This window comes from Falco naumanni, chromosome 12 (assembly GCF_017639655.2).
Source record: "Falco naumanni isolate bFalNau1 chromosome 12, bFalNau1.pat, whole genome shotgun sequence".
In the NCBI taxonomy this organism is placed as follows: domain Eukaryota; kingdom Metazoa; phylum Chordata; class Aves; order Falconiformes; family Falconidae; genus Falco; species Falco naumanni.
Genome location: NC_054065.1, coordinates 23118644 through 23146612, shown reverse-complemented (window position 1 = coordinate 23146612; position 27969 = coordinate 23118644). Strand labels below are relative to the sequence as shown.

General features: G+C 48.6%; 1 protein-coding gene and 1 long non-coding RNA gene across 9 annotated transcripts in view; one reads left to right on the top strand and one right to left on the bottom strand.

Moving 5' to 3' along the window:
* The window catches only part of PROX1 (prospero homeobox 1), a 51482-nt gene extending 33057 nt beyond the window's left edge, over positions 1–18425 (bottom strand). The window contains exons 1-4 of one of the 7 annotated variants that reach the window (XM_040612293.1): positions 16560–16836; positions 16224–16345; positions 7310–9098; positions 764–871 (exon numbers count right to left, since the gene is read on the bottom strand). In XM_040612293.1, coding sequence (XP_040468227.1) covers positions 764–871; positions 7310–9031 — 1830 coding nt within the window. In that variant the 5' untranslated portion in view covers positions 9032–9098; positions 16224–16345; positions 16560–16836. Of the gene's footprint in view, positions 1–763; positions 872–7309; positions 9099–15777; positions 16181–16223; positions 16346–16559; positions 16838–18335 lie in introns of those variants that run through there. The other 6 variants (XM_040612294.1, XM_040612295.1, XM_040612299.1 and 3 more) reach the window with 6 other exon arrangements.
* The window catches only part of LOC121096386, a 67015-nt gene continuing 56227 nt past the window's right edge, over positions 17182–27969 (top strand). For both annotated transcript variants that reach the window (XR_005830474.1, XR_005830473.1), the window contains exon 1: positions 17182–18073. This is a non-coding gene — a long non-coding RNA (uncharacterized LOC121096386). The remainder of the gene's footprint in view (positions 18074–27969) is intronic.

The following is a 27969-nucleotide window of genomic DNA, read 5'->3' as shown; positions in this document are numbered from 1 at the left end:
CCATGTATGCCATTATAATCATTAAAACCCAATCTATGTTTTTTTTAAAAAAAACTTAGATGATTAACACAAAATCAAGTTGATATGAAGGAACAATTACTTTTAGAAAAAAAATCAGGAGGTCCTAATATTCTGTAGAATGAGGGAGGATGCAGCTGTATGTCGACAGCTTTCATATCCTCATTTGAATAATGTGGCCTGAATCTGTCACTTTATTCATCCTCCTTATGCTCAGTGTACTCTGCATCAACAACAAATTAAGTTGTAAATAAGAGACAATCATCACTTTTGTTTTTAAGCAGCTTCTGCATGGAGAATTTCAATGTACTGTTTCTTTTTGACAGAAAGAAAGGGATTCTACACTCTGCTTATGTAAGCACAAATATGAGGAAACCAACCAAAATGAAACAATAAGGGAGCACTTGAGAACTGCTCCAAAATGTTCTTGGAAGTACATTTCTACCACCACAGAAATCTCCTTTTTTAATAGCATATGTATATTGAAAACTGTTTAATTTACTGCAATAATTACTCTTACTTTGGTCTCAGATTTCTACGATTTTTTATTTTTAATTTAAAACCAGACCCTTTCCTCATCTAGGCACAAGCAGGGTACACCTCAACAAGAAGAACAGTGAATAAAGTCAGCTGTAACCTTTGTGCACCCAGAAATATTACTAATCTCTAATATGATAACGTGATACCATTTCATGAGCAAATATAGCATGCAGTAAGGGGAGGGGGGGAGGAGAGATTTTCTTACCTTTACGTCCGAGAAGTAGGTTTTCAGCATATTGGAACTTGGGTACCGGGTGTAAAAGAACATAAGCTTGGCCTTTTTCAAGTGATTCGGTGACAAGCCTTCCTGCATGTAGGATTGAATTAGTAAAGGAAAATGCTTTTCTTGAGAAAGCTGCTCCTGAACGTACAGAGCTAGCAAAGTGCCCCCTCAAACACACTGCAGTTCCCCAGACTACAGGAGAAAATACTAATGCTTAAATTGCTGCTCTGTAGTTTTCTGTAAAATAGCTAAATGAGAGATGTGAGGCCATGTAACTTAACCCCTGTACTCCCGATCAGTTTTGGTGCTGTGTCTCAGGAATCTCACAAGTTTATGGCTTGTGTACCATATGTATGTTCACTTGTTGCTAAGGAAACAAATGCACGAAGCATGTGCCGCAGAAAACTTATCGGCAGCTTTTTCCCCCCTCTCCTTTGCAATTCCAGCTAAAGTTCCTTTTTCTCTCAGTGTTGTGCCACTTGCACAAAATAAAACTAACGCACGTAAGACAATCAGAGGCACTTTATCATTTTGAGCAATGCCTTATACAGGCAGTACATTTCACCTGTTTCATCCATGTCGATAAATTTTAACATCTTGAGTAACTCTCCCTAATCCTGCTGTTGCTCTGCCCCAGCGGCTGCCTTGCAAATCGGAGTGAAATTTGTAACGGCCAGAGCCCCTCTGCTGCTCAGTCCCCCCGCCACAAACTTGTCGCCTCCTGATTTACACAGTTAACTCCTCGGAGAATGAAGCTGTATTTGGGGCTAAACAATCAATAAATGTGGGCTAGCAGATCAATAAATGGCCACTTACCCTATAAGGCAACCTATTTATCCTGGAAACATCATTACCTTTTAGATCTGTAAACAGAAGCAACTAAAAGAGTTCCCAAGGGAATGTGAAGCTAACCATAACAATCTCGGCTTGCTGATTTTTCTCCCAGCTTCTTGGCTCTCTTTTGTGAACTGCGTGCTAGGATGGCTCTGGTCACATCTGTGCCGCAGGCTGGCCCTGCCATTTCCTCAGCAAATTAATGGCTTTATAATTTATCAGAAATGAAGATGCACGTGGAGAAAATCAATGTGGCCCCCACAAGGTCAATTAAGGGTTCTTCCCAGAAGCTTCTCTAAGGACTGTTTCTCCTAAACACAATTGTTGAAAATTTCACTCGGTTCACACCTTCTGGTGGGGGGAAGGTCAACCAAGTTGACAGCTGTGCTGCAGCCAAGATGCCTCTTCCACCTTACGGCCAGGCACACGTCAGCACAGAGCATCTCATGCCAGGCTTCGAGACGGGAAACCCAGACTAATTTTTATCAGCAGGCTACTGATGATTACCTAGGCTTTTTCAGCAGAATTCCTTTTTCTATAATTCGTGAAATCTGCTGAAACCCTCTCCCTTTATTTCAGTTACAAGGTTCACATTTAGATTGGAAAGAAGTAGCATTAAAATAAAATAAAATAATAATAATAAAAAGCATTGACAATATTAGTTTAAAAAACCTCTTATTATCTGGTAGTACATGGAAAATGGCTCAGCTGAACTTGCATTTTGTTTTAGATGCTTAATGATTACAAAGAAGATAATTTATGACTGACATACTTCTTGTGCCAAGAGAAGAGTTGAAAGAACCTCCAGTTACCTCCATTAGACTGATAGAGAAGTCTAAAAGAGCATTACACTCTGCAGTGCCATCTGTCAAAATACGTAAGTGAAATAATAGTAGCAAGCTGTCACCTATTGCTTAGCGATAAGAGTTTTAGACAAATCAAAACTTCTACGCCAGAAGTCCATTTTGTTATGTGATCCTTTCAGGAAAGTGGGGGTCCAAAGGGGAACTCCTATAAGGAAAAAAAATAAAAACCCTAAGTGTCCTTAATTTGCAATTCCTCTGACGCTGACAACATGTTAGTATCAGGTCTGGCATATATTCTCTTCCAATGCAAGCTCAAAGATGGACTTAAACTTTAAAAAAAAGCTCCCATGTTTGCTGGATTTAAGCATATTAGACAGTTGTCTAAGCATTTGGATTCCTTCTGCATTTAGGATTTTTAAATATTTTCTGCTCTAATGCCAGAGGATATTGATACTGAAGAAACATGTATTAAAAGATGTTCTGAGACTCAAATTCCCAGAAATCCATTTTTTATTAAAATTATACTTGTTCTTAAGCACTTGGCAGCCTTAAAGCAATATCAAATATGCAACAAATCTGTATATCTTGATCCTAAGGTTAACGTTTTACTGTGATAAAAGATATGATCTGTAATAATCTAGCAAAAAATAGTTAATGACAGACTTAAGAGCTAAGAATTAGATAACCCATTGCTATTTCAGAAAAAAAACTGAACTGACCAATTGCTTAATTTCCTTTTTAAGTGCTTGGGCTGAAAAGCAACTGTTCTTCCAAGAAAGCACTAGCTGTTTCCAGGATACTTACACACGCACAATGACTCATGATGAAATAGATTCAGTAAACATACAGCTGTACCGAACACGAGCTAAGCCCCATTCAAGGCCAGGAAAGAAAACGAGCACAAATAAATATTAAGGAGGTAAAGGGAGGAGGGGTGCCGAATGGAACGCAAACAAGCTCTGTCCCAGCAGCTCGTGTGGCTTGCCTCAATTCTCTTAGCTATAGCTTTGTGAAGACAGATGACATTCAATTCTATGGGTAATGCAAAATAGACAATAACTGCTGAAACTTGAGCCAGCTGCCAGGTGTAAAAAAAAAAAAAAAAAAAAAAAAAAAAGGAAAAAAAAAGGAGAGAAAGAAAAGATGATAAATCCATAAATTAATGAAAGACATCTGCTCAGGAACATAAAAGATCAGAGGAACAGTGTACTGCAGCTGAACCTAAAGCAGTGTTCAAACAACCTGAGCGTCTCAGCGTTGTGCATTTATGCAGCATGGCGTAGCCTCACCTAATGCAGCAGCAGCAGCAAAAAGGCAAAAGGCTAAGAAATAGGAAGTAAAAGACTGGGAACCAAACACACACGCTCCGTGTGTTTTAACTGGAGAAGCACAGGGGTGGCATTGCACAGCATTTGACTCATTTGCACTTCAACCCTCCCAGGTAACGCTCCTCTTTCATAAAAATATTTTTCAGTGGAAATGATCTTTCACTCCTGTTACTCTCAGCCTGAGCTCCCACAAATGCTCTAACAGGTTTTTCTAGCCCACACATGTACTGAGCTGAAGGAAAAGAGGTAAGAATAGGCTGTATCAGGTAAAAAAATCTGCACTAGCAAAGCCAAGCTGCTCCTTAAGTTACACCTCAGGTGCTTTTAATCAGCAAAACTCCAAATAGCTGTATCTCAGAGCATCTTCAAGACTCTCCAAAGAACAAGCTGGCTGGAAAGTATTTGTTCATCACCCAGGTTTTATCAACAACGCACAGTTATCCAGCTTGCTGTACAATTGCTCATTTTTTAAAGTTTAATTAGTTTAATTCTAGTCAGATGTAATAACTCTTCATTTCAAAATATTGTAATTCACTAATTATAGCTTTCACATATTGGGACTTCGAGACTTATTCCAGTTGGATTGGAATTCTGTTAAAAATAAATAAAATTGTAGAAGTTTCACTAATGTTTTAAAGCCAGGGAGAGCATGCGAAACTTCTTCACCTTTACAGATGTCTTAACAGCACACAAGCTACTGTTGTGCTTCAGTTTTGATCTATGCAAATGTTTTGGGACCAAACAAGGCTATTTTTCTTGAGATGCAAAGAGGATGCATGACAAAGGAAGACCATGCAGAAAAACAATTCGCTGTCTGTTTCTTTTGGAATTTGAATAAAACTTAGTATTTGATTAAACAGATTAGTTTGCAAAGATACAGACTGCATTCATGACCAAGATGGGAATTCATGCTGCAGGTGCATCTTATCTTGTTTAGAAACATACACAAACATTAACCATTTCCTTCTGCAACTCAGCAAAGAATGATCAGATACATTTTACAGGCATTGGTTAAAAAAACAAAAAAAACAAAACAAAAAACCAAAAACCAAGCTAGCTCAGGGTTTTAGCTTACTACTAAAACCTGAACTTGGCTGTATCTGCTAGTCTTATGTTCTCATCCTGGCTGTATTGTCCAGGAAAACAGATGTTGCTTTCTGCAGGGAAGAAAGATCTGCTTCTCTCAAGAAATACATTCCCTGTATGTGCACATTCAACCACGTAAAATAAAAGTGCCACAACAGAATTGTCCACAAACAAACCAATCTCCATACTGCGCCCTTCCCTGGAAACTGTAAGCTACCTGGACAAACCAGTCGCTGCTAGGAAAAAGCATCCATCCTCGCAGCTGAGCTGTATACCAAGGTACACATTGTGTAGAAGCCCTGTTGAATAAATCTATTTGTCCCAACAGGTCTGTTTCTAAACCCAGATCAAAATGCAGCCTGCAACAGCAGCTAGGTGGGGAAGTCTGAGCACTCTCACAATGGCAGGGGAGGAAGCAGGGCAAGGAAGGAGGAAGGAAATCACTCCAGCACTCAGCATTTCCCCTGGCTAAGCCTTGGAGCAGCAGGGGACTCCGGCACCCCGGGTTCGGCAGAAGCAACAAACTCCATTAGTGACCACCAGTGAGAACAAGCAGAAGAAAGGGGAAGAAATGGCAGGGGTGAGGGAGAGATGCTCCACGGGTGGCGACAATCAAGTGCAGACCTAGAACTACTCCTAGTTCACACGCTGGGTGTCTTTCACCTCTGCTCACTCCTCGCCCAGGATGGGAGAACTACTTCAAAGACAATTAGTAAGGCACTGTACTGTTTGGCAGAAATTACTTAATTGCCCTGGCCTGAGTCTCGCCCTCAGCTGCCACTCCTGTTGACCTCAGGATGCTTTCCAAGCACCGCAGCTTGCGTTTCAATAGGCAGGAGAGATTTTCTGTTTGGAATTCCAAAAGTATCTGGCAGTAACTGCGAGTGATGCTGGATTTAGACCGACTCCTCTGTTTTGCCATACAAGGTGTACGGCGAGGAGATTTTCCTGCCACCATACAGGTAAGACAGCAGCAATTCTTGACTCAGACTTGACCTAAGTTAGATCAAAGACTGGTGGTGATGGGCTCCAGCCGCGCAGCACCTGCCTTCATCCCAGGGGTGCCCACTGCCAGGGCGGGGATGGGAAGTCCAGGTAACCAGTGGGTCTTGAGCCCTACCAGCACCCTCCTGAGGATTTAACATGTCTACAGATAATGTGGCTAAATTAATCTAAACCCACCAAAGTTATTAATCACCTAGAAGATACCCAGTGATGGGGGCACAGCCTCAGGCATCTGCCTTCACATGCTACCCCTGGAAAGGGGACAAGTCCCTCAGCATTGCCAGCATTACTCAGGGAGGGGCAGAGTTACTCAGTCACAATTACTTTCATCAGTTTGGGAATGAAATTAGCTGCATCTAAGGCTCTGTGCTTGTACTGTTGCCTTCTACTGGTGTCTCAGAGCTGGGAAAAAATGTCAATCTCTCCTTCATGCAAAATCCTCAATTTTAACATTGGGGAGACATGGCATCTTCTTCACTTTTAATACGACTGTACTTGGAAGAAAAATCTTTTGACCAAAAAGCACATTAGGGGAAAAGATGGAAGGAGTGGGAGGTGTTACTGCTAAAAAAGAAAAAAAACCCACAAAACCCCCAAAATAAAATCTAGTACTAGTTTCCAGGAAAAAAAAAAAATCATTACTATGTCTGGCTATGCCTAAATAAAGACAGAGATGGATTTTTTTCCCCTAACTAAAGCCTGCTATTGAGCTAAAAAGAGAGCTTTTATTATCTTTTTTTTTTTTTTTTTTTTTTTTTTTTTAAGCAGGGGAAGTGTCCTGTAAATTTCATACAGCTGAAGTTTTATATTTAATTGTTCTCTCTAGCTTTCCAAAATAATTTGCTTTGTGTATGTTAGGACAAAAGATTTCTGTGTATGGCTGAACAGAGGTTAATCATGCATAGCAGGCAGCTGCACAAGGGCTGAGGAACAGACCTCTGGGTGGGGGAAAGAACTTGACGCAGCCTGCATGTATCAGTACCTGTGCCTTTTGTGCTCCGCTTCCCCTACGCACTCAAGAGCCAGAGGCTCGCTAATGGCGGGATCACGGTTCCCTGTGAGCCCCGGCCATGACACCGTTAACACGGGCTACGAGTGGGCCTGGCAGGGCAGGGAACGGGGGCGGCCACGGATTGAAGGGTTTTGGCTGAGGGTGATGCCCCCTCCACCACCTCTACGCCTGGGGAAGGGTCCGCTGGCCCAGGGAAACCCACCGGCACCCCAGCGCTGGGCCTGGCCGGCCCCCCGACCCAGACGGTCTAAGAGGCTCAGGGAGGGCCGGTGGCTTTTTTAATGTGGACATCGCTGCTGCAGGAGCGCCCTCAGTCAACACCCAGCATTTTATTTGGCCTCGCCAAGCCCCCCACCCACCCCCTGCTCCTGCAGGAAGCCCCTGGGGCCCAGGCATGGCCCCTTGTCTTCTCCCACCAGCCACCGCCAGGTTAGCACCCATCTTTCGAAAAGGATATTGCACTTCCCGAGTAGGGCGAGATTTCGGACATGTCTTGCAGGTCGCCGCACTCGGACTTTATGAGGGACAAAGAGAGGCCCTCGGCGGCACTGGGGGGGTGGGCCGGCGAGCAGGGGTGGTGGTTCATGTGGTGCGACGACATCTTGGTCCTCAGGCTGGTGGTCTCCCGGGTCAAGTCGAGGGACTCGGGGGAGGCGCGCTCTTTCCCCGGGAAGGAGGCTGAGGGGGCGCCCAGGGGGCTCTGGAAGGGGTAGGCCATGAGGGGCAGCGGGAAGGGGTGGCGGAAGGAGGAGGTGGAGAAGCCGGCGGTGGCCGAGAGCGGGGACTGGTGCAGGGAGGCATGGTGGCCGCCGGCCGGCGGGGCCGAGGCAGATTGGTCAGAGGAGTTTTTGCGGACTACAAGGGGCAGCGCCTCAGTTTGGTCGGTGGCACCGGGCATGGGGACGCTGCCAAAGGTGTCGAGGGGGTTGGGAATGATGACGTCCCCAAAGCACTGTAGGCGCTGGTTGGCCGTGTGGAAGTTGTGGTTCTCCCCATTGACGGCGAACCTCGCCTGCGGGATCTGGAGAGGCGGGAAGACCTGAGGAAGCTGGCGGGAGGGCTTGGATGAGAAAACTTTGACCACCGTGTCCACAACTTGCGACATGGCGGTGTTCAGCTCCTGCTTCAGTGTCTCGGCCAGATGCTTGCCTTCAGGGTGGAAGGTGTTCGGCCCTTGCTCCTTCTCCTTGGGACCTTCTCTTTTTGGCTTGTTCTCCGCTATCTCCTGCTCCCGGATGAGGGCCCGCGCCCGGTCGATGAACTGCCCTGGGTCCAGCTCACACATCTCGTTGTCTGACCGGCTGACGGAGTCGCCAGCCCTCGCGTCCATGGTTTCGGAGCGCATGCTGTCTTCAGACAGGTTGCCATCTTCATCATTTTCAGAGTCAGTGCTGTCGTAGATCTGGTAGAACTTCTCCTGCAGCTGGCGCAGCTGCTTCTGCATGTCCTCCAGCTGCTGCTTCAGCTGTCTGCGCTCCTCTCGCTTCTGCTCTTTCCTCGCCGAAACCAGCTGCTGGAAACTCTGCTGCTGCTGCTGCGGCAGCTTTTGCTTGCGTTTGTTTTCTCTGTAACTTTCTCGGGGACTCACAGACTGCGGAGCTATTTCTCTTTCGTTTTCATTGCCCCTTAATGCCACACTGGGGGAATGGCTCATACCCCGAATTATATTCTCAACCCGGGCGCGTTTAGCTCTCAGGTGCTCGTCGCATAACCGATCCACATCAAACTGGCTCATAGTCGGCCTGCCAAAAGGGGAAAGACACTCCTGGGGGCTGTCTCTTGAAGAGTTGCTGCATACATCCTCCTGATGTACTTCTGAGCCTGTACTAGAGAGACCGCTGGCTTGGAAACTGGGCTCTGTGCCACCATTTTTGTTCATGTTATTTTTCAACAGCTGGGAAATTATGGTTGCTCCTGGAAAAGGCATCATGGCATCTTCATATGAGTTCGCCCTCTTCAGCAGCTTGCGGAGTACATTTGACTTTTCCCCATCTGCATGCTGCACCACTGAATACTCGACATCCTGCTCTGAACCTTGGGGATTCATGGCACTAAAAAACGTTGCTCTTGCCTTTGCAAAAAATGCAGATGCTGTCCCTACCGTCCTTTTCACTCCAATGTCAACTCTTCTTCTCTTGGTTTGCCTGCTTAAGAGGGCTGTGCTGTCATGGTCAGGCATCACTGGACTGTTATTGTGCCATCTTCAAAAGCTTGTCAGCTGGGCTCAGCTCAAGAATCCTGGGACCCTGGCCAACAGAACAAAAGGACTGATGAATCATTTTCTTTAAATTTCTCCAAATTTCCTGACCTCAATCCTGAATAAAATGCAAAATGCATAGGCTCTGGGATTTATGGCACATTACAATTATTGCAATTTATTATGCACTCTGCTTGAAATGAAACATTTTTAAATATTTCTGCTCCACTGGTTTAAGATGGATTAAGATTTAAAAAAGCAAAAACTGCTTAAGCACCAGTAATATGATTCTCTTGCACAAATGCCTAAAATGATACTGTTTATCTTCAGAAGAAAGAGTAGATTAGAAGAACACAGCCTCTGACAACCAATTGATTAAATTTAGGGCATTGAGATACATGTTACAAAAGAAGATGAAAGTACTCCTTATTTAAGATTTATTGTTAAAACAAGAAATTGTATAAAATTTGGATTAAAAAAATTAAATTGCAATGTAAAAACCGTAATTGTGGTTTTGCTTTTTAAAGAGAGATAAAACTGGTAAATAAACATTCAAAGGTCAAAACAACAACTTTCATGTAATTGTAGGTAGGATAGTATATGTGTATGTGAAAGGCAAAGAAATCATAGACGCATTTAGGCTTACACTGGGGAAAAAAAAAACCAACAACCCACCTCTCAAATCATTAGGGAAACATTTATTCAGCAAAGCAAAATGCATTAAAGTATTTTATGGTTAGGATTATAATATTTACAGAGATGTGATCAAATAAAGGCCAAAATGTAGTTTGTTAACACAGCCTCATATGTACCAGTAACTAGCCACGACACTGTTTTGAATTCCCTATACATTCCTTCCTTTTTCTTAACCTCCAAGCAAGCCCCACTACCAAAGGCTGAAGATTCTGTCTTTTGTACACTAAAATACATGACGTTAAATTTTTTTGCATAGCAGAAACAAGGCATGTTCAGTGTCACATCTCTCTCCTTCAGAAAAATCTCCAAGAACAGTATCTCAAATGCCCTGTGAAGCCCTTCTTACATGTGGTATTTTGAATACACAGAATATTATTTCCTGTGACATGCAGAAAAGATGAGAAAAAATATGGAAATATGAAAGAAAGAACATCAATCAGCTGCGTGAGAAAGGAAGATACCTTCTCTTTATATGAACTCTCATTGTTTCCCAGGAACACAGCATAAAAAGATAACACACTTCCTTGCATTTTGTAAAAAGCTCTTGACATAATTTGTGACTTATTAACTAGTGATGCTAACCTCATTGCACATAAAGCACTCTTTCCTGTTTCTTAAAATTTAACACTGAGGAAAATTAAAATGTTTTTCATGCGACGCTTATCTAATATTAAACTTTACATTTGCTTAACAGAGCACAATCCTCACAATAACAGGGTATATTGCCAAAGGCAGCATGCAGACTTTTTGGAATTGCTCCCATCTCTTTCGGTTCACCTGTAAAAACATCTACGTGCTCCCTAGGACTGCATCTGTGGCTAGTTTTAAAGAATGACTATCCATGCAAATAGGCATAATTTCAGCATGAAATAATTTGTAAAATCAAGACAGTAGTCAATGCTTAGTTTGCAACCAGGATGAAAAAAAAAAAAAAAAGCTTTTAATACTTAGAAACATTATGTTTATTCTGTAGCCTTTGCCCACGTATTCTGGATGTACTAAAAGAATTTTCAGAGATTTGGTGTCAGAGACAGTTATGCAAGGGACATGATGTCTGTTTACATTACTGGCTCCTTGCACACAGGAAAGCAAAGAATGATAAAAATTTTTTACAAAATAAGATAAAGTGTCATTAATTCAGACAGGAAATCCAGAGCCTTACACTGTTACCAGGTCACTGTCTTCCAAGAGCATTCCTTATCAAGAAGCACATTAAGTTTGGCTGCCTCACGGCAATAACAACAAGGAGTGCTGTTGCTTGGGCCCGATTCTACCACCTGTACACCAGGTAGCATCCCGCCCTGCAAGCAACTTCCCTGGAGCCCAGGGATACCAAAATCCTGTTACATGCGAGTGGTAGGATCAGGCCCTGCTTTGTAGCACGTGTTGTAAAAGACTGTCTCCTGCTTTCTCTCAATTAATGCAAATGGAGTTTTTCAGAGAGCAGAATCAGGCTCTTACAATTAGGTCTTCATCTAAAAAACCATCTGAGGAGTTGGGATTTCAGAAGAGTTTTTGTAAATAAATGGCCAAGTTCTCAGGGGGTGGAAAGGGGTGGCCACCACTGGAGTTTTTTAAGCAGGCAATACTGGCACAGAATAAACCAGGGTCAAGGTTGACCTTTCTGTCTAGTGGTGTTCATTTGAAAGTGATCTAAACTAATTGCAAGATAACCGAAAGAGTTCTCGCTTACTGCACGTAAGATATTCTAATGGCACTTTCCGTAAAGATAATACTTGCCAATGAAAAAAAAAATATATTAAAAAAATAAACACAGCAACACCAAAAACCTTCATGCTTTTCCTTCCCTTTGTGTAGTTGAACTACGCTTGATTGAGATCCAGCAATAAGTCCCAGACTCACACCAAAACCCTCATGTCAGGTTTCAAGTTTTGCATGTTTCCCAGCAAATTTGAGGTGCCTGACCACTGTTTCCCTCTCTCTTGCCCAATCCCAACCAAGGACACACATGGGGAGGGCTTGCTGTACCCTTGAGTCAGCAGCTCAGGAAATAGGCTGTCCTGCACCAGGTTGGAAGGTCATTGCCACGCATCCTTCCTCCCCAGTGTCCATTTTCCTCTCCCTGAGCCCCCGTACCAGCAGCTGCTCGCCAGCCCATCCCTGCCACCGCAAACACGCGGCAGGAGGTGCTCCAGAGCGATGCCCCCTCCTTCCCTCGCTGGACGCTGAAAGCATCAGAGTTATCGTACACTTAACTCGGGTATTAAGCAACGTCTCCCATTTACCCTGGTGTTATCCCAAGCCTGCAGACTGCCAGCTTTAAAGCTTACGTGCCATTCAGCTTAAATATGAGAAATAGTTCTACTTCAGCTGGACAAAACAGAATGGGTATTGAACGGCCCCTTAATATTTCGGTCTCAGAGGACCAAAACCAATTCACACCTCAAGGGAAGTGGAATGGCACGTACAGCAGGATGCAAAATCCCAGCCACGACAGGCAGACTTTGAGACTGATTTGATTAGAACTGAATAAATAAGGAGCTCTTGGAGGGGGGAAATAATTAGGAAGTTTGTGTCCTTTATGAAGTACCAGTACTCTGGCTGCACTTTGCCACGAAACTACGTTTCATACATCTAATGTCTCTATACAGCTATCCAGAAATACACAGTTAGAAAGATAGCTTAGGTTGTCAAGACCTATGTAGAAATCTTCAGAAGCACCATTTCTAAGTTACAGAGTTTAAAATTTGTGAAGGTTAAATTTGCTTTACACATCACTTTTGAGACTCCTCATATGCCAAGTGTTTATGTTAAATTTACCATCCATGTCTCGAGCCCTATCTCGCACGATGCGGCTTTCTTAGAAACCGAACATTCTCCATGCCCATGTAATTAAAAATCGTACCGAGGGCCTCAGCACTTTCTAAGTCCACCCACAAGCATAGCTTGCAGTATTTTACTTACAAATTCACTTTCAAAACTTTTGTTTAAGGAGATATGATTACAATGTAGCTATGAATAACCTGTTAACAGCACAGCAGCTACAGACATGGGTTTATTTCTTATACATTTAATATGCATTGACATTTTAACTGGAAACATTAATTTCTAGGTATCCAAGAGTTACTGTTACCCAACCTTTGGCGAGAATGGTCTTCAGAAAGGAATACGATGTCAGGTGTTTAACCGCACTCATTACAAGTCAATCAATTTCTGTAATCAATTTTGTTACCTCATCTTGATCTATAAAGATACTGATCATTTTCTCCCAGATTAATTCATACACTTCCGAGATGCAAAGGAGATGTAAATGCTAACTCACCCTCCTCAGCCACTCTGAAGGACCCCAGCCTAACCTGAACAGCCATTAAATAGCAGCGAAGTGCTAAACTTGACGAATATTCATGGATGAATTCAAGGAGCTAACAGTTTAGAGCTGAAATTGTTCCTGTCTTTTCACAAGCCGACTACTTGATTTGGTCCAGCGTCTGCCTGTTTCATGTCAGCCCATTATGCCAATACCACACAAGAAATTTAACACGCTTCTGCTAACAGAAATATTTAGATCTTTCCTTCTAAAGCGCTACACAGGGTATGGCTTTGCCAGAATCAGCCAGGGAGCGCAGGATGAAAATTATTCCAGTCAACAGCATTTCACGCGCAAAACCACAGCTAAAATAAGAAGAACAGATGACATCTATTCACCCTAGATCTGTTCAGTGCTAAAATCACGTTAGCCACTAATGAGAAAGTACTACCTTTTAGTACAGCTCTGACACAAGTTTTCTTGGGAGAAAGGGTTATCTAACTCCCTCAGCTGAGCTCTCTAATCAAAGAATTTGAAACAAGGTAGAAATGATGAGCAAGTATTTATGCAGTCACAACTACTTTTACCGGGATTTCTCTACAAGAAGAAGTAAAAATTAGAGCCTGGTTTACTTCAAAATTATGCTACCTGCTCTTTAGCGTTCAAGAAAAAAGCGACCCTTGTTTTAGGAACCTGGTGATACCCAGGGCCCAATCCAGCAAGGTGTTCAGCAATTCCTCTGAACGCCAAACATCCGCAATTCCCATCGACTACAGGGGGAACTGACTGAGCTTACTAACAGGAGGGATTCGGCATCTCATTAGTTCAGGCCTTCATTTTGGGGAGATGCAGGGCCCTCCATCATGTAGCCATGCTCGGCACTGCTTGAGGAAACAGATTCTTTGAATGAGAAAAAGAAACCAAGCTGCTCAAGGTAGAAAATTGAAAACGTTTTTACTCCTTTCAAGCCAGTTTGGTCCTTGTTATTTCACTGATGGTGAAGCAAGTAACTCACATGGTCTCTGTACAGAGACAACACTGAAACGTTTGCAAGATTCCTACTAGGAACTCAGCCCAAGTTTTCCAAGATATTTTTTTTTCCATGCTACACGATGTCATTAAATCACAATTCTTGAATTAGTTAATCTAGCAGTTAGGCTGCAGTTTGGGACAGAATAAATCATTATTTAAGAGACTGAAAACTGCAGTTATTTAGAATTCTGCCTTGAATCAAATTAAACTCCAATTTCAATATGTGTCTATTCTTATGAATATCACAAGTTGTCCATCATAAAAAAGAGAAGTCATCCAAACCGAGAGGTCTCAGAGTTCAACGGGCAGGAAAGTTAACTGTATATACTAACAGTGCCGTGCAGCGACTGTTATATACTTTACAGAAAAATGTAATAGGGAGCTGTTAGCAAAAAGTATATACATTGTAGTTTTTATCACAGTTCAACTCGTGAAATGTCGATACTCTGTCTACGCTTGAGTATTAATAAACATTTCACCGTGTGCGATATTGCTGCTAAAGGTAAGCTCTGGACAAAAAGCAGATAAAATAAATGCAGAATGAGCTGCAGCGGTCGTAAACTTTACGTGATTGATGGCAACTCGCAGGAAAACTGCGAGAAGAAGACATAAAGGGTATGTGTCACATGCAAATCTACGGGTGAGGACACTGCCTCCGTGTAATTCACCCTGCCGACTGCCAAACCTCTGCAGACGCTGGAAGTGACAAATAACCCGAGCTTTTACACCTCGCGGCGACACAGCCCTGCGCCTGTACCCAGCACCGGGCAGCACCGGCCCTCGCCGGCACCCAGCGGTGCCCACGGCCGCGCTGCCCCGCGCCCCCCGCCCGTGCCCGGCGCCGGCGGAGGGTTTGGGGGGGGGGTGGCGGGGGGGGCGGCCGCGCAGCCGGGCACGCCGCGGTGCTGGCCATCCGCGCTCGGGACCGGCGGGCTGCCTAGCCCTCGCCCCGGCAACTTTCACCCGACGCTGCAAGGCACCCCCGCCCGCCCCGCTCCCCGGCAGCCCCGCTCCGGCCCCCCGCGCTGCCGGGCACGCGAGTACCGCCGCACGGGTTGTGCCGCAGACGGGGAGCCGGCCGGCCCCGCTCCGGCCCCGCACACCGCCCGCCCGCCGGCTCCCCGCCGTCCCGCTCCCCCGGCACGGCCCCGGCCCGGCGGCACCGGGCCGACCCCCGCGGCCGCCCCGCCCGGCGCGCACCTGCCCGCACCCCCGCCGCCTCTGTCGCGCTGCCGGGCGACGCGGGGGATGCGCGCGTCTTGCGCCCCCTCCTCAAAGACGCGTGGACCCCAGGGCGGCCCCGCTCCGCCCCCGCGCAGCGCCCGGTGCCGGGGAGCCGTGCCCCGGCTGCCCGTCGGGCCGCCCGCTCCTGCCGGGCCCCGCGGTGGCGGTGCCCCCCCATCCCGGGCCGCTCACCGCCCCCCCACCCCCAGCCCTGCGCGCCCGCTCCGCGCAGGCCCCACGCCCCCCGGCACCGCTCCCTCCTGCGTTTTAACTCCGTCTAAACACATGGCAAAGTGCTGCGGGTCACCCAGCCGACAAACAGAAAATCAAAAAAGCCAAGAAAGATCTCCGCCAGAGGCTAAGGCGACATCAAATCCGCCCCCCTCCCCAAGATAAAACAAACAACAACCAAACAAACAGAAAGTACGAATAATCCTAATCTTTTCCCAGATCAAGGCTCTTATCCCGCGACTTGCATTTGATCTTTCCTCATGTGCTCGCTACCTACCACTCAAATCCCATTTTCTACACATTTCCACAATTCGCAGCTCGTCCCAGCCTTGGAAATGAAAAAGTAATTGCAGGGATAAGAAGAAGAAGGTGAAGAAAAAGTCCCTGCCCTTCCCGGTCGGGGTTAAAAAGGAGAACTAGCGACATGCAAATGACAAGCAAATTGGAAGAGACAAAAAGAAAGGCAGCTATAATAAACAAGACAAAGAGGAGGCTCAGAGGAGCGGAGCAGGAGTTTGAGGCAGGGGATGGGGAACTTCGGCGGGGACGGGGGGAGGAGGAAGCTGGGAACAACAAAAAGAAGCCAAATACTCGCCGCGCTCTCCGTCCCCGCAAAACTGCCCTGCGACCCACGGAACGCAACTGAGCCTGGTCCGCAAAAGGTGGCAGCGAGGGCGCGGAGGGGAAGGGGGAAGGACCCCTAACAGCGAGCAGGTCACTTACTCTTCAGCCCTGGGCAGGCTCCGGTGAGCGCTCCATCGGGCTCGGCGCTTACCGGTCCTTACCGCTTTAGCTACGGGGGAATTAAAACTACTCAGCTAATAAAGTCATTGCAATTATGCCCCCTGGAAAAAGAAGCACAGGTTTGATAACGGTGATCAGTATTTTGCCGGGGATTTCAGGCCCCCCCCCGCCCCCCCCCACCCCACCCCCCGCCCCAGACCGTTTAAAGCAGCCCAAGCAAGCGCGAATTTAAAAAAAAAAAAAAAAAAAAAGACCCGAAAAGGCCGAAAAAGCGGGGAGGGACGGAGGGGACGCGGAGAGGGAGCGGGTACTTACTCCGTGCAAAGGCGACGAGACTGAGCCTCTTTTTTTTTTGCCGGTGGAAAGAGAGAAAGGGAGACACGCACACGCACATGCACCCACCGCACGCGCCCCGCACACGCACACACGCGCAGCCGGCCACGCGCGCGCAGCCGGCGAGCCCCGCCGCTGATGAATATGATAATGGGGCGAGGGAGGGCGAGTGCGGGCGGGCGGGCAGCGGCCGCGGGGCCGCGGGCGCGGAGCGGAGCGGAGCGGAGCGGGCGCGGGGGCGGAGTGGCGCGGAGCGGCGCGGAGCGGGGCGCGGGGCAGGGCTGGGCTGGGCTGGGCTGGGCTGGCCGAGCCGAGCGAGCGCTCCGCACCGCCACAAGATTTACTTTAAGACACAGCTGAAGGAAACAGGAAGACCAGACGTCACGCTCGGAGTGACGTGGGCCCGGCCCGGCGCCCAATCGGGAGGCTCCTTGGGACGGGCGGGGGGGACGGGGAGAACTTGGCAGGAGCGGGGAGCGAGGAGCGGGGAGAGCGGGGGGAGGCGCCGCCCCGCCCCCGCGGGAAGGTGGTGGCGGCCGCGCACCTGCGGGGGGGGGGGGGGGGGGGCGGGCAGGGGCCCGACGGGGCGCCCCCCCGCATCCCGCGGCGCGCGGGGGAGAGGCGGACAAAAGCCGCCCCGCGTGGCGGTGGGGGCAGCGGGAGAGTGAGAAACTTTAGGAAAGTCACCCCCGCGGTGCCCCACGCGGGGAAGTTTCCCACGAGGGGGGGTTCCGCGGAGGGGCGCGGGGACTGGTGCCCCAGGGCGCGGAGAGCACCGTTGGGGCGGCCAGGCACAGCCCCGCTCGCATGCGCTGCGCAGACGCGGGGCACAAACTTTCGGAGGAGCCGGTCCGCGGCCGCCCCGCGCCCGGCGCGGTGGCCCCGGCCGGTGGGCAGAGCGGTGGCCCCGGCCGGTGGGCAGAGTGGTGCCGCTGGGCAGAGCGGTGGCCCGCATCCTCACGCGCGGCTGTGCGCGGGGCCCCGCGGTCGCTTCCCACATGCGAGGCACAAAATACACACGAAAACGAGCATCAGGTAGCGCCGCGCGGAGCAGCCATCGGTGGCGACCCCCGGCCCCGGGCCCTGCTCGGCGCGCCACAAGTTTCGGGCAACCCAAACCCACCCCCGGCTCCGCACAGCCCGCGCCCGGCCGGCTCCGGCGGGAAGGCTTTGGGGGAAAATATGGTTTTTTTTGGGGAAAAAATAACCTAAAGAGGATCGTCCCAGCAGGTCCGGGCTGCGATCCGGACCGGAGCCTGCCGGGCGCGCTTTGTCCCGCCGTGAGTACGGCTCTCCGCGGCGTGGGGCGGGGAGAGCCCGCACCCCGGCCCCGGTTGCTGCGGAGGGTCGCCCGGCCGCTGCCGGCGGAGAGACGAGGCTTCCCGTAAGAAAACGGCCTTAGGCTGGCAGGCGGCAGGGGAATAAACTGAGGAGAGGGAGTACTGCCCTGCGGAGGGACAGACGGCAGCGGAGCGCTGCAGGGCGCTCGGCGGCAGGTAAGAACGGCGCTGCCGCGCCGGGCCCGTCCGCGCCCGCCCCTCGGGGCTGCCGTGCGGGGCGCCCGGGCCGGCGGGAGAGAGAGCCCCGAGCGGAGGGGGCAGCCCGGACGGGGCGAGGGCGGGCAGCGCCGGCGCGGGCCGCCCCCGACAAAACTTGAGCCTCAGCGCAGGGCCGGCGGCGAGGGGCCGGGCCGCGCCTCGCCCCCCGCCCGCCCGGCGGCTGTCGGCTCGGGGAGCCGCTCCGCTCCCCCGCCCCTACCTCCCACCGTAAGGATCTGTCTCGCTCGAGGGGACCCGCGGCGCCCAGCCCCACGCGTGGGTGCGGACGGCCCCGCCGCCTCCCGCGGGGCTGGCCGGGCGCGGAACCCCTCGGAGGGGCGCGCTGCCTTCCGCGGCAAAACCCGGGAGCCGGCACGGGCAGAAAACCCGCCCCCCGGGGGCCTGCCCTGCCCGCGGGGCCGGAACGTGGGGCACCGGCCGGCGGGGCCGGGCTGGACGCCGCGTCGGGGAGCGGGGTGGCTGCGGCGGGCAGGTGGGTGATGTGCGAACCACCCGCCGCGGGTGGCTAAGGAATCGCTCGGGACCGGCCGCAGCGGCCCCGTCGCGCTGCCGGAGCTGCCGCTGGGAAGCCGCTCCCGAGTTCCAAAAATAAGAAATCTCCCTGCCGCTGCCCCGGCCGGCGGATGGCGAGGGGATACAGCCGGCAACAGCCGCCCGAGAGCCCGGCACCGGGGCGAGAGGCGATGCCTTTCGGGCCCGCCGCGCCCGGCCCGTCGGGGCAGCAGGGCGGCGGGTGGCAGCAGCCCCGGCGCGGTCGCCGCGGTGCAGGGCCGGGGGGCCGCTTGAACCGCTGCCCCCCCGGCCCCCGCGGCGGTGGGAGAGCCCGCTCCTCGCCGGGCGCCCCCGCAAGCTGTGCGTGCCGTGCCTGGCTCCGGGGCCCGTCCCGGCGCTGGCCGCCTCAGTGCCGTGGGTGACGGCAAATCCCCGGTGCAACGGGGCGCGTCCCGGGGCGCTCCGCTGCTACCGCTGCCGTCCCCCAGCCCGGGCGCCGGGCGGCCCCGGAGCGGTGCCCGCTGCTCGTCGCGCCCTCCCGGCCCGCGGGAGCCTCTGCCCGCCGCGACGGCACCGCCGCCAGGTGTTTAAGGTGACACCCTGAGAAACCGGGGCGCCGGCCCCCCCGCCAGCGGGCAGCGGCGGGTCTGGGGCAGCGGGCTCGCGGCACCCGGACGGCGAGCGGCCCCGGGGCGGCCCACCAGCGCTGCGCGGCCCTCCGCGGGCGCGGAGAGGCGGCCCGGCCCGGCTCCGGCGGCAGAGCTCGCTCCCTGCGCTCCTGCGGGGCTCGGCTGGCCGGGGTGACACGTTCGGCTCCCGTTGCCGCTGTAAGTGCTGCAGGGGCTGCGGAACAAGGGCGCAGAAGTGCGCCTGGACGCAGGGGCAGACAGGCTAAATTTGGCGGGTGAATGACTCGCTTGAATTCTTTCCTTTTTTTTTTTTCTTTTTTTTTTTTTTTTTTTTTTCTTTTAAAGGACACTGGGATACACGTAGAGATGAAGCTGAATCGTGCAAACTCTAATAAATAAGTAAACAGCTGCCGCCGACACTAAGCTTGTCGCCACCGGGGCTCAACTTAACTTCAGCCACTGCTGATTTACCCAAAAGAGAAACTGAGGCACCGGGAGTGAAGCGATGTCCCCAAGGTCATGCGGCAGCGCAGTAGCAGCCAGCCGGGCCCCGGCCGTGGGTACCATGTGTGCAGGCTCCCACCTGCCACCCAACCCCTTTCCGTAGCTGCTTGCAGGGCACCTTCCTCCAGCCCCGTGTCTTGCAGCTTTTTCCGGGCTAAACACACCGGCCCTATGACCTGCCACACCAAGGCCAACTGGAATTAAATGCATGCTTTCCACTCACTCGCCCACCGTCTTGAGCACTGAGTGCTCCAGACCCTTCCTCTCTTTTAATCCCGGAGGACAGACAGCCCTGAAGGAATGCAAATTGATGTCTCAAAGCTTGGCAGCAAAAATAATCCCCCCACCCCATCACCTACATTTTTGAAGTGGAGGAAAAGCTCTTCCTCCAGAATTTAATCCCTCAGAGGGGGTCTGGAGGACCCCCGTGCCAGCAGCTCCCGTTCAGGATTTGTAGTGAGCAGAGCTGTCCCCGGTGCCGGCTCCAGGGCCCGACGCCTTGGGCAGTGGCGGGGCAGCCTCCTGCTGCTGTGGCTGGGTGCGTGGCTGTTGCTGTCCCTTGCTGTCCACCCCAGTCCCCTGACCGATGGCAGGCGTGGTCCCTGCTAGCAAACTGTAGTAGATTCCAGTGCATCTTCAAAGTCCTGTAGAATTACCAAGTCCTTTGCCTGGTAATTTACAGATCATAAGGTAGTTACTAGGTTGTTTTCTTAGTAATTAACAGATCCCGAAGTAGTTACTGGGTCCTTGGTCCAGTGGCCTTCTTGGTCATTAATAGATTATAAGGTAGTCAAACTGTTTATTTTCTGAGTTATGGGCATATGGGATCCCAACAAAAAGCAATCTATGTTCACAAAGTTTGGATTCAAAGCCTGGGTGTGCTCAGGTCTGTGGGTTCTCTTCTCTTGCTGCTCTGCCTCTGCCTAACACTTGGTATGTTTTTCACAAACTTTAGGTTTCCTCCAGATATGGGGGTTGTCAGGTCTAGGTTCAGCTGCAAGGTTTGTCCCATCAGAATGAAATCCTCCTCCAAATTTTGTTGCCTCTGAAGAGAAAAGGTTTGCTGCAAGCTGACAGCTTTCTGTGCTTGCATTTCTTTCTTTAAGGGGGACCCCCCCCAAAAAAAAAAAAAAACCAAAACAGATGCAAGAAACTTAGGAAAACTTTCGCAGTGTGCCCGTGACCATGGGTGATTCCTCTGTCCCTCTGGAGTCTGACAACAAAATTGAAAGTGACAGGGGTATATTGTTGAAACTGCCTTTTCTTTGATCATTTTCCTTGCTGTGTCTGTTCCAACTAAATGAGGGAACGGGGCTACAAATACTAGTGGATTTTCTTTTTTTCTTTTCTTTTTCCTTTGTTCTTTTTTTTTTTTTCTTCAGTGCTGGGGAAGGTCCAACTACTCTCATGCATAAAAAGGAGAACACCCTGCAACCACAAAGGCCTGATGCTGCTCTTGCTTATGCTGATGTGAATTAAAAATAACTCTACTGATATCAATAAAGCATCATCAGTGTGTGTGAGAAAGGAGAACTGGGTGCCTGATGTGTGTAATTGCTGAATTTGGAGCCTTTCCTCTCTTCCCTTTGCCCTGGCTCCTCCTTTCAAAAAGGAAACCTTTGGAAGAAAATGCCTTTAACCTGGAGAGTGAATGCAACCTAGGTGGTTCAGCAGAGTGCAATTTAATTCAAGAACCTGGTATTGATGGAAATAGAATTGTTAAAAAATAAAATAATAATAGAAAAGAAAAAAAAAAACCCAAACAAAAAACCCCAACCAAAAACCTCACAACCTCCAGAGAGGAGAAAGTGAACTAAACTAATCCTATTAAACGTGGTAGCATGTTTCTGTGCAGCTCGCTGAGAGATTAAGCACAGGAAAAGGGATAAGTGCTGCTTCAGTTTCACTAAACTAATGTGACAACTTGTCATTGGAAATCTTTACAGCTTGTTAGCAGATGACTAGCTGATTCAGATATGTTTTCTACCATTTCCTTTGTGTCTGGGGGTGATGTTTTTTCTTTCCTGTTCCTTTCTTATCCATACTGCTTTATTTTGCTTTTTAATCCTTCATGTCTCCTTCAAGTCAAAACATTTAACTTGCTTTAATCAATATTTTGTTTTGAAGATGTCCCTTGACCTTTTGTTTGCGCAAATTAACCTTCAAGGGCACCTCATTCATTCATTAACCTCAGTGGGATGCCGTATCCCCTGTACATGGCATTTTAGGATGCATAAAACATTTATGAATGTTTAGACATATTGCAGTGAATGACTGTGATACCGCTGCGGTTACTACTACTGCTGCTACTATAATATATTCATTTTCCTTCCATCTCTGTCTTTCTTCCTCTCTCTTTCTGTCTTCACTTCTTTTTTATTTTTCTCTTTCCTTCTCTTTCTTCCTTCTTCTTTCTTTCTTTCTTTCTTTCTTTTTCCTTTCTTTCTTTCTTTCTTTCTTTCTTTCTTTCTTTCTTTCTTTCTTTCTTTCTTTCTTTCTTTCTTTCTTTCTTTCTTTCTCCTTTCTTTCTTTCTTTCTTTCTCCTTTCTTTCTTTCTTTCTCCTTTCTTTCTTTCTTTTTCTTTCTTTCTTTCTTTTTCTTTCTCTCTTTCTTTTAATCTTTAGCCCTTTCTTTTCCTTTCTTTCTTCCTTTCATTATTTTTCCTTACTTCTCTTTCTTTCTTTTTTTTCCTCTTTTTCTTTCTTCACGTGTTGTTTGTGTGCAGAAGGCAAGCAAAACAGCCAGGCTGGGAGAACTTTTAGCATTAGTAACATAATTTCAAAAGCAGGTGTCTCAATGCCTTAGAAACATATGCTGAGTCTTAATTTTCTCCTCTCCTCTCCTCTCCTCTCCTCTCCTCTCCTCTCCTCTCCTCTCCTCTCCTCTCCTCTCCTCTCCCCTCACCCTTTTCTCTTTCCCTTGGCCCTCCCCCACTGTCAAAGGCATGATCGTTGAGTAAATGGAAAAAAACATTTTACAACATTAAAGGAAGACTGTTTAGAAAAGGAAGGCCCTGCTGAGGTGTAGAGGAAGCCTGTTTATTAACACTGGACACCTCTTATCTCAGGCAGCTCCAGATGGATGTCCCCTCAGTAATTCCCACTCTGCCAAGTGGGGTTAAGCAGGGTAACCACCTTGACGTGGGCTGGTGATCACCAGGGGATCATCGGCTCCTTCAGAGAGAAATTTTAGCAGAAACTTGGGGTGGGGGAGGGAGAGCCATCAGGCTCAGCATAAAAAGCTTGCACGTGGCCAGATTTACCTTTGTGGCTGTAAATTGCTTGCTGCCTGGGACAGAGCCAGGTTTTGATTGAGAGATAAAGTAGTTCAAATCTGTCAATAATTAACTGTCACTCAATTAAGGCTTTCTTAACAAATTAGCACTTGGTAGCACCTAGGGTGCAGGTTTTTCATGGGAAAAGGCTAATAGAGTGACGTTGGCCATTAAGTTTGCCCACTGAGTATCAGCTAATGTCCTGCTCCGTTTAAACGCCACTGTGTAAGTTTGGTGAATTTGTTCCCAAACCCTGTTTCTGCCAGATTGCTTTTCAGATTAACCATTTGTGCTTTACCAAGCTAAACAGCGCAGGATAGGCTTTGCAAATAGGAGAGCTATCCCTGATTGATCAGGGTTTGCCTGGCTGTCAGCTAGGAAGGAGCACCCTGATGTAAATGAGGCCGTGCAGGTCTGCATTTGCAGAAATTGGGTGGAGCCCCTCTAAAACCCTGCAGGTCCACGTGGATGGATGGAGCAGAGTTATGTACTCTGCCTCCAGTGTAAGCTGCTGCGATGTGTTTCTGTCTCACACAGGGCCTTGCTCTTCCCCAGCCTGCTCCTTGCAACGGGTTGGTCGGAATGCTGAAAGGGAAAACATTTCCACCTGCTTTATCCCACGCAGAAATTCTCATCCAAGCCGCTGCCACCGGTCTGTGACCTCTTGTCACTTCCATCCTTACATGGCCCTGGGTACCTGGCTTCACCAAGGCTCATGGGGTCAAATGCATTTCCAGGCACATTGCAAAGCTCCGTGTTTAAGCCTGTCTCCCAGATTCCTCAAAGAATCCTTCTGTGGCGATAGAGGTAGCATTAGCATTTCTCTGGTAGCAGACGTTTTGTCAATTTGCTTTCAACCCCCTCCAAACTAGCAATGCTGTGGGTATGTCATCCCACTCTTCCTTTTAATTCTCCATTCAGAAATTGTAAGTGAATGTCCGATGTCAGCCGGATCAAGCAGAGCCTTCCCAGTTTACATCAGCTGGTGCTGTAGCCCCGTGTTTGTGCATGCTGCTGGATCAACGCTGACGGGACGGGAATTCCCTTGGTAAATTAATTCACAGCAAACCACAGACTCTGGAAGTGATGATCATTTGTCACATCAACCCTGCTGAGGAGGAAACCATCTCTTGAGAGTCAGAAAACCTTTTGCTTTCCATTGGCATTGAATTCTCCTGGTGTCACACGCAGTTGCACCTCCAGGAGGTGTAATCACTGAGTCTGTTTAGAAGTCAAATGCAAAACTCTGGCAAATGGAGGTTCTGATTCATACTGTATTACAGGAAAGGCTGCGAGGTGGGAGCTGATTTTAGCTTCAACTCTGATCTGTTCCTCTGATACGGGTTTATGCTTAGTGTGGGTTTGGTTAAATCAGTCACTGCTTACCTCGCTGAATAGCTTTCCATCTCTTTTGACCAAAGCATCCCTTACCTGCAGCATGGGCCAAAGCGATGCTGGACAAGAGTTTAAAAACAAAATTTGGGAAGCTTTCCAGATTGTTCTTTGTAAATGAAGACCTCGGGGATGCACACTGTTGTCTTGTACAAAAACTAATCCCGATGCATCTTTCTATTAATCATATTGGAAGAGCTACCAGAGAGGGACAGATCTTAGCCAGCGCCACCCTACCGTGGTTCAAAATTCTGAACTGTTTCAGCAACCTCCATGTGGAGGGGTTAAAAGCACATGAAAAAATACTTTGTGTTGCCCTGTCCTAGTACTTGCATTAAAAGTCTTAAGAAGTTTAAAAATCATAAAGCAGGAGAAAAAGAAGCACATTGGATAGTTTTAAACTGTGCCTACCCCGCTGAATAATCAAAGCTGGTATTGAACAGGAAACGTAGTTTAATTTTTTAGACTTACCTTCTTTTGGTTGGTTGGCAGTTTTAAGAAAGAGGAAGATATATCTGTAGAGGGATTATAACCTGGGGAAAACTTTGTGTGTGTGTGTGTGTGTGTGTGTGTGTGTATGTGCTGAATTAAATTGTTTTTATATTATATAGTTTCAAGAACCCATCTTTTCTAATAAGAACTCATTCCCATTATCTGAAGAATGCATACGATCTGTCGCCTCTAAGGACTCGGTCCCACAAGGCATCGAGGGACAACTTTTTCAGGGGCAGCGAGGCATCTAACAGCACTTCGAAACAGTTGCAAGTGCTATGCTATTAGTTTTCATAGGACACAAGTGTCTGAACAGTTTTGTAAGGTCCTGAATGAGCCAATGGATGTAGGAGCCTAAAGCAGAGCATAGGCTGTCTCTAGGTGTCTGTATACAAACTGCCATCGCGGATCATCCAGCCCCTGAGGTGCTCCAGTGCTGTTTCTGTGTTTGCCAAAGCCATCCCTCAGTGTGCAGCTATGTACAGGGGCATCTGGGAATCTTTCAGGAGTCAGTGCACCGGCTTTGCCCATGCCAATGGGCTCCAACAGCACTGCACCCAGCACTGCTTTCTTTGCAAGATGTCCTCATGGTGGTGTCAGTTCCCATCTTTCATAGGATAGCCTATAAGTTAGGGTGTCTCTCCTAGGTGTGGGAAATTCGTGTTTAACAGGTTCCTTGTCCCAAAGCCAAGCAAATTCATGGCTCTCTCCTCTCTAAAAAGTGTGCTGGCCACCAGGCTGTGGGCTGGGATGGTTCTTACCACTCCTTGGAGGATTTTATCGCATTGCAGAAAGAAACCAAATTATCACGGGGTTAAAAGGAGAAGAAACAAGTGAGCTTGACTTCGTGAAAGGTGCTTAAAATGAGAGACTGGGAAGGGGTAGTGCTGTGCTTCCAGGATTGTGTATTTTACCTAGCTATAATGGCTCTGTAATGCAAAATACATCACTGTCCCGGGGAGGGGGGCCCAGGAGTCCCTCAGCCCGGGTGATGGTGCGTGCCACGGGGGCGTACTCTGCGTGCTGATCCTCTTTCTGGCCTTGGCAATCTGTGAGCCTTTCTGTAATGCTGCACAGCTTTGCTGGAGTGGATGGAGGATGTTGCAGCAATTAACATGAAGGCACTAACGTCTCTTATGGATTTTAGCCTTGAGTAGCTGAATCATTACGTACCTACGTAATGAAAAAAATTCATCCAGGGTGCCCTAAGCTCCCACTGAAGTTACTGGGCTCACACTCAGCAGTGTCAGGGCCAAAATAATGTAGGTGCCTTTTTCTGGAAAGGAGATACATCCCTGACATAGAGGTCAAATGGCATTTATAACAACATTAATAATTTCATAGCATCATGCTATTGAATTCTAGGAATGATTAGACCAGTTTGGCAATACTGTTTAGTTGCTTTTACAACAGAAATATGCTGTTTGCCTCCTGAGAGATTCATAAGGAAAAAAATACAATCTATATCAATGAGCAAGATATTTTCCTTACCAGAGATATTGATTTAAATATTGACTTTGCTGCTGGAGGGTTATTTCACTCTATGCTGCAGATACTCATTGTCAAGTGACATGTGTTTTATGTACTAATAAAAACGTGATTTCTGGCCCAGTAATCTTATCGGGATGATTCTGATTTTTTGCATTTGGTTTGGTCTGCAAGCAGTTGTCCTTTCTAAAATTGAGTAGTTATTTTCTTCGGAGTGTCAATGCGCTTCGCTTTATGTGAATTACTTGCAACTAAGATCAAAACAAACAAATGTTAAAAACAGTCCCACACACAGCCCCTTTGTCCTATTAGTTCGTTTTCCTTTCAATCTTTCAGCAATGGGTTTAGGCTCTGCAAGACAGAAGTTCTTTATTTAGCAACAGAAAAGGTGCCGCCGCAGAACCTGTTACAGCTTGTCAGAAAACCAGCCCGAGTGTGTTCTGGGACAAGGACTGTCTTTTTATTGCTAGGTTATACAACAGGTCTCACGTTGGCTTGCTGACCCCGATCAGGTCTGGCGATAGTAGTAACGACAACAATAGCTTATGCCACCGAGCAGCAACCCAATGCTCAGGAGGGCTGCGGCAGCTCCCGTCGCAGGCCAGACGTGCCAGCTGCTTCCTGTGCAAAGTACCAGCCCAGGAGGAAATAACCCAAGGAGTAAAAATCCCAGCCCCTCGTAGCCCCCAGCTTTTAGACATGATTTATTTCACCGGAGCATTGTATCCATGAAGCAGGGGTTATCACTGAAGAGTTTCACTGATGTTAAAATTCTCCTCCCTGGACAGCTGGTCCTGCCTACGGAGCCTGGACCTGCGCGTGTGTGTAGAATTGCACGCTCTGAACAAAACCTCTCTGGAGGGCAGCTGGGTGTGCTGCTGCCATGCAGCTTGGTGGCACCGAGGTCCCGTGGCACTGGGAGCACTGAGGTGGTGGAGAGCAACCTGAATGCTTGTGGTCCCTCCCTCTTTCTCTTACGTGCCGTCGGGACAAGGTGGAAATATGAGGCAATGTAACACACATCAGCTCTTTGGCCTCTTCAGGGATCACCCCAGCTGCCTGCAAGTGGGATGACAAGAAACTAGAGTAGTTTGCGGAGGGGAATTGCATGCAAAAGATTGCTTCTGCTCTGAAATTCCTGAGGTCAGCTGTGCCTGTATCTTCTAGGCACTAGCACTACCCCCTTCGCAGCAGAGGACCACCGGCACCTGCACGCAGGAAGACGAGCTTTGCCTGGGAGAAGCCTCCCTGTAAATCTTTCCCTTGGGAACACTGAATTTCAGACCATACGTATGGATGGTAAAAATACTGTACCAAAACAGGCCTTTGCTCAGCTCCTGACCCATCAGGACAGAAAAAGGAGCAGAGACATACCCTTCTGGAGGTTATCCGCAGCCAAGGGGCGAAGCTGGCAGAAAGGCGAATCTCAGACCCCGTTAGTAAAGCTCTTCTCTGCCTAGCCTCTGCTAATGGGGTTCTGGGACTAGCAGCTGTTTATTTTGGAAGAAACAGGGGGACAAAGGGGGATTTGGGTCACTTGCAGATTTTTCTTTTTCCTGGGT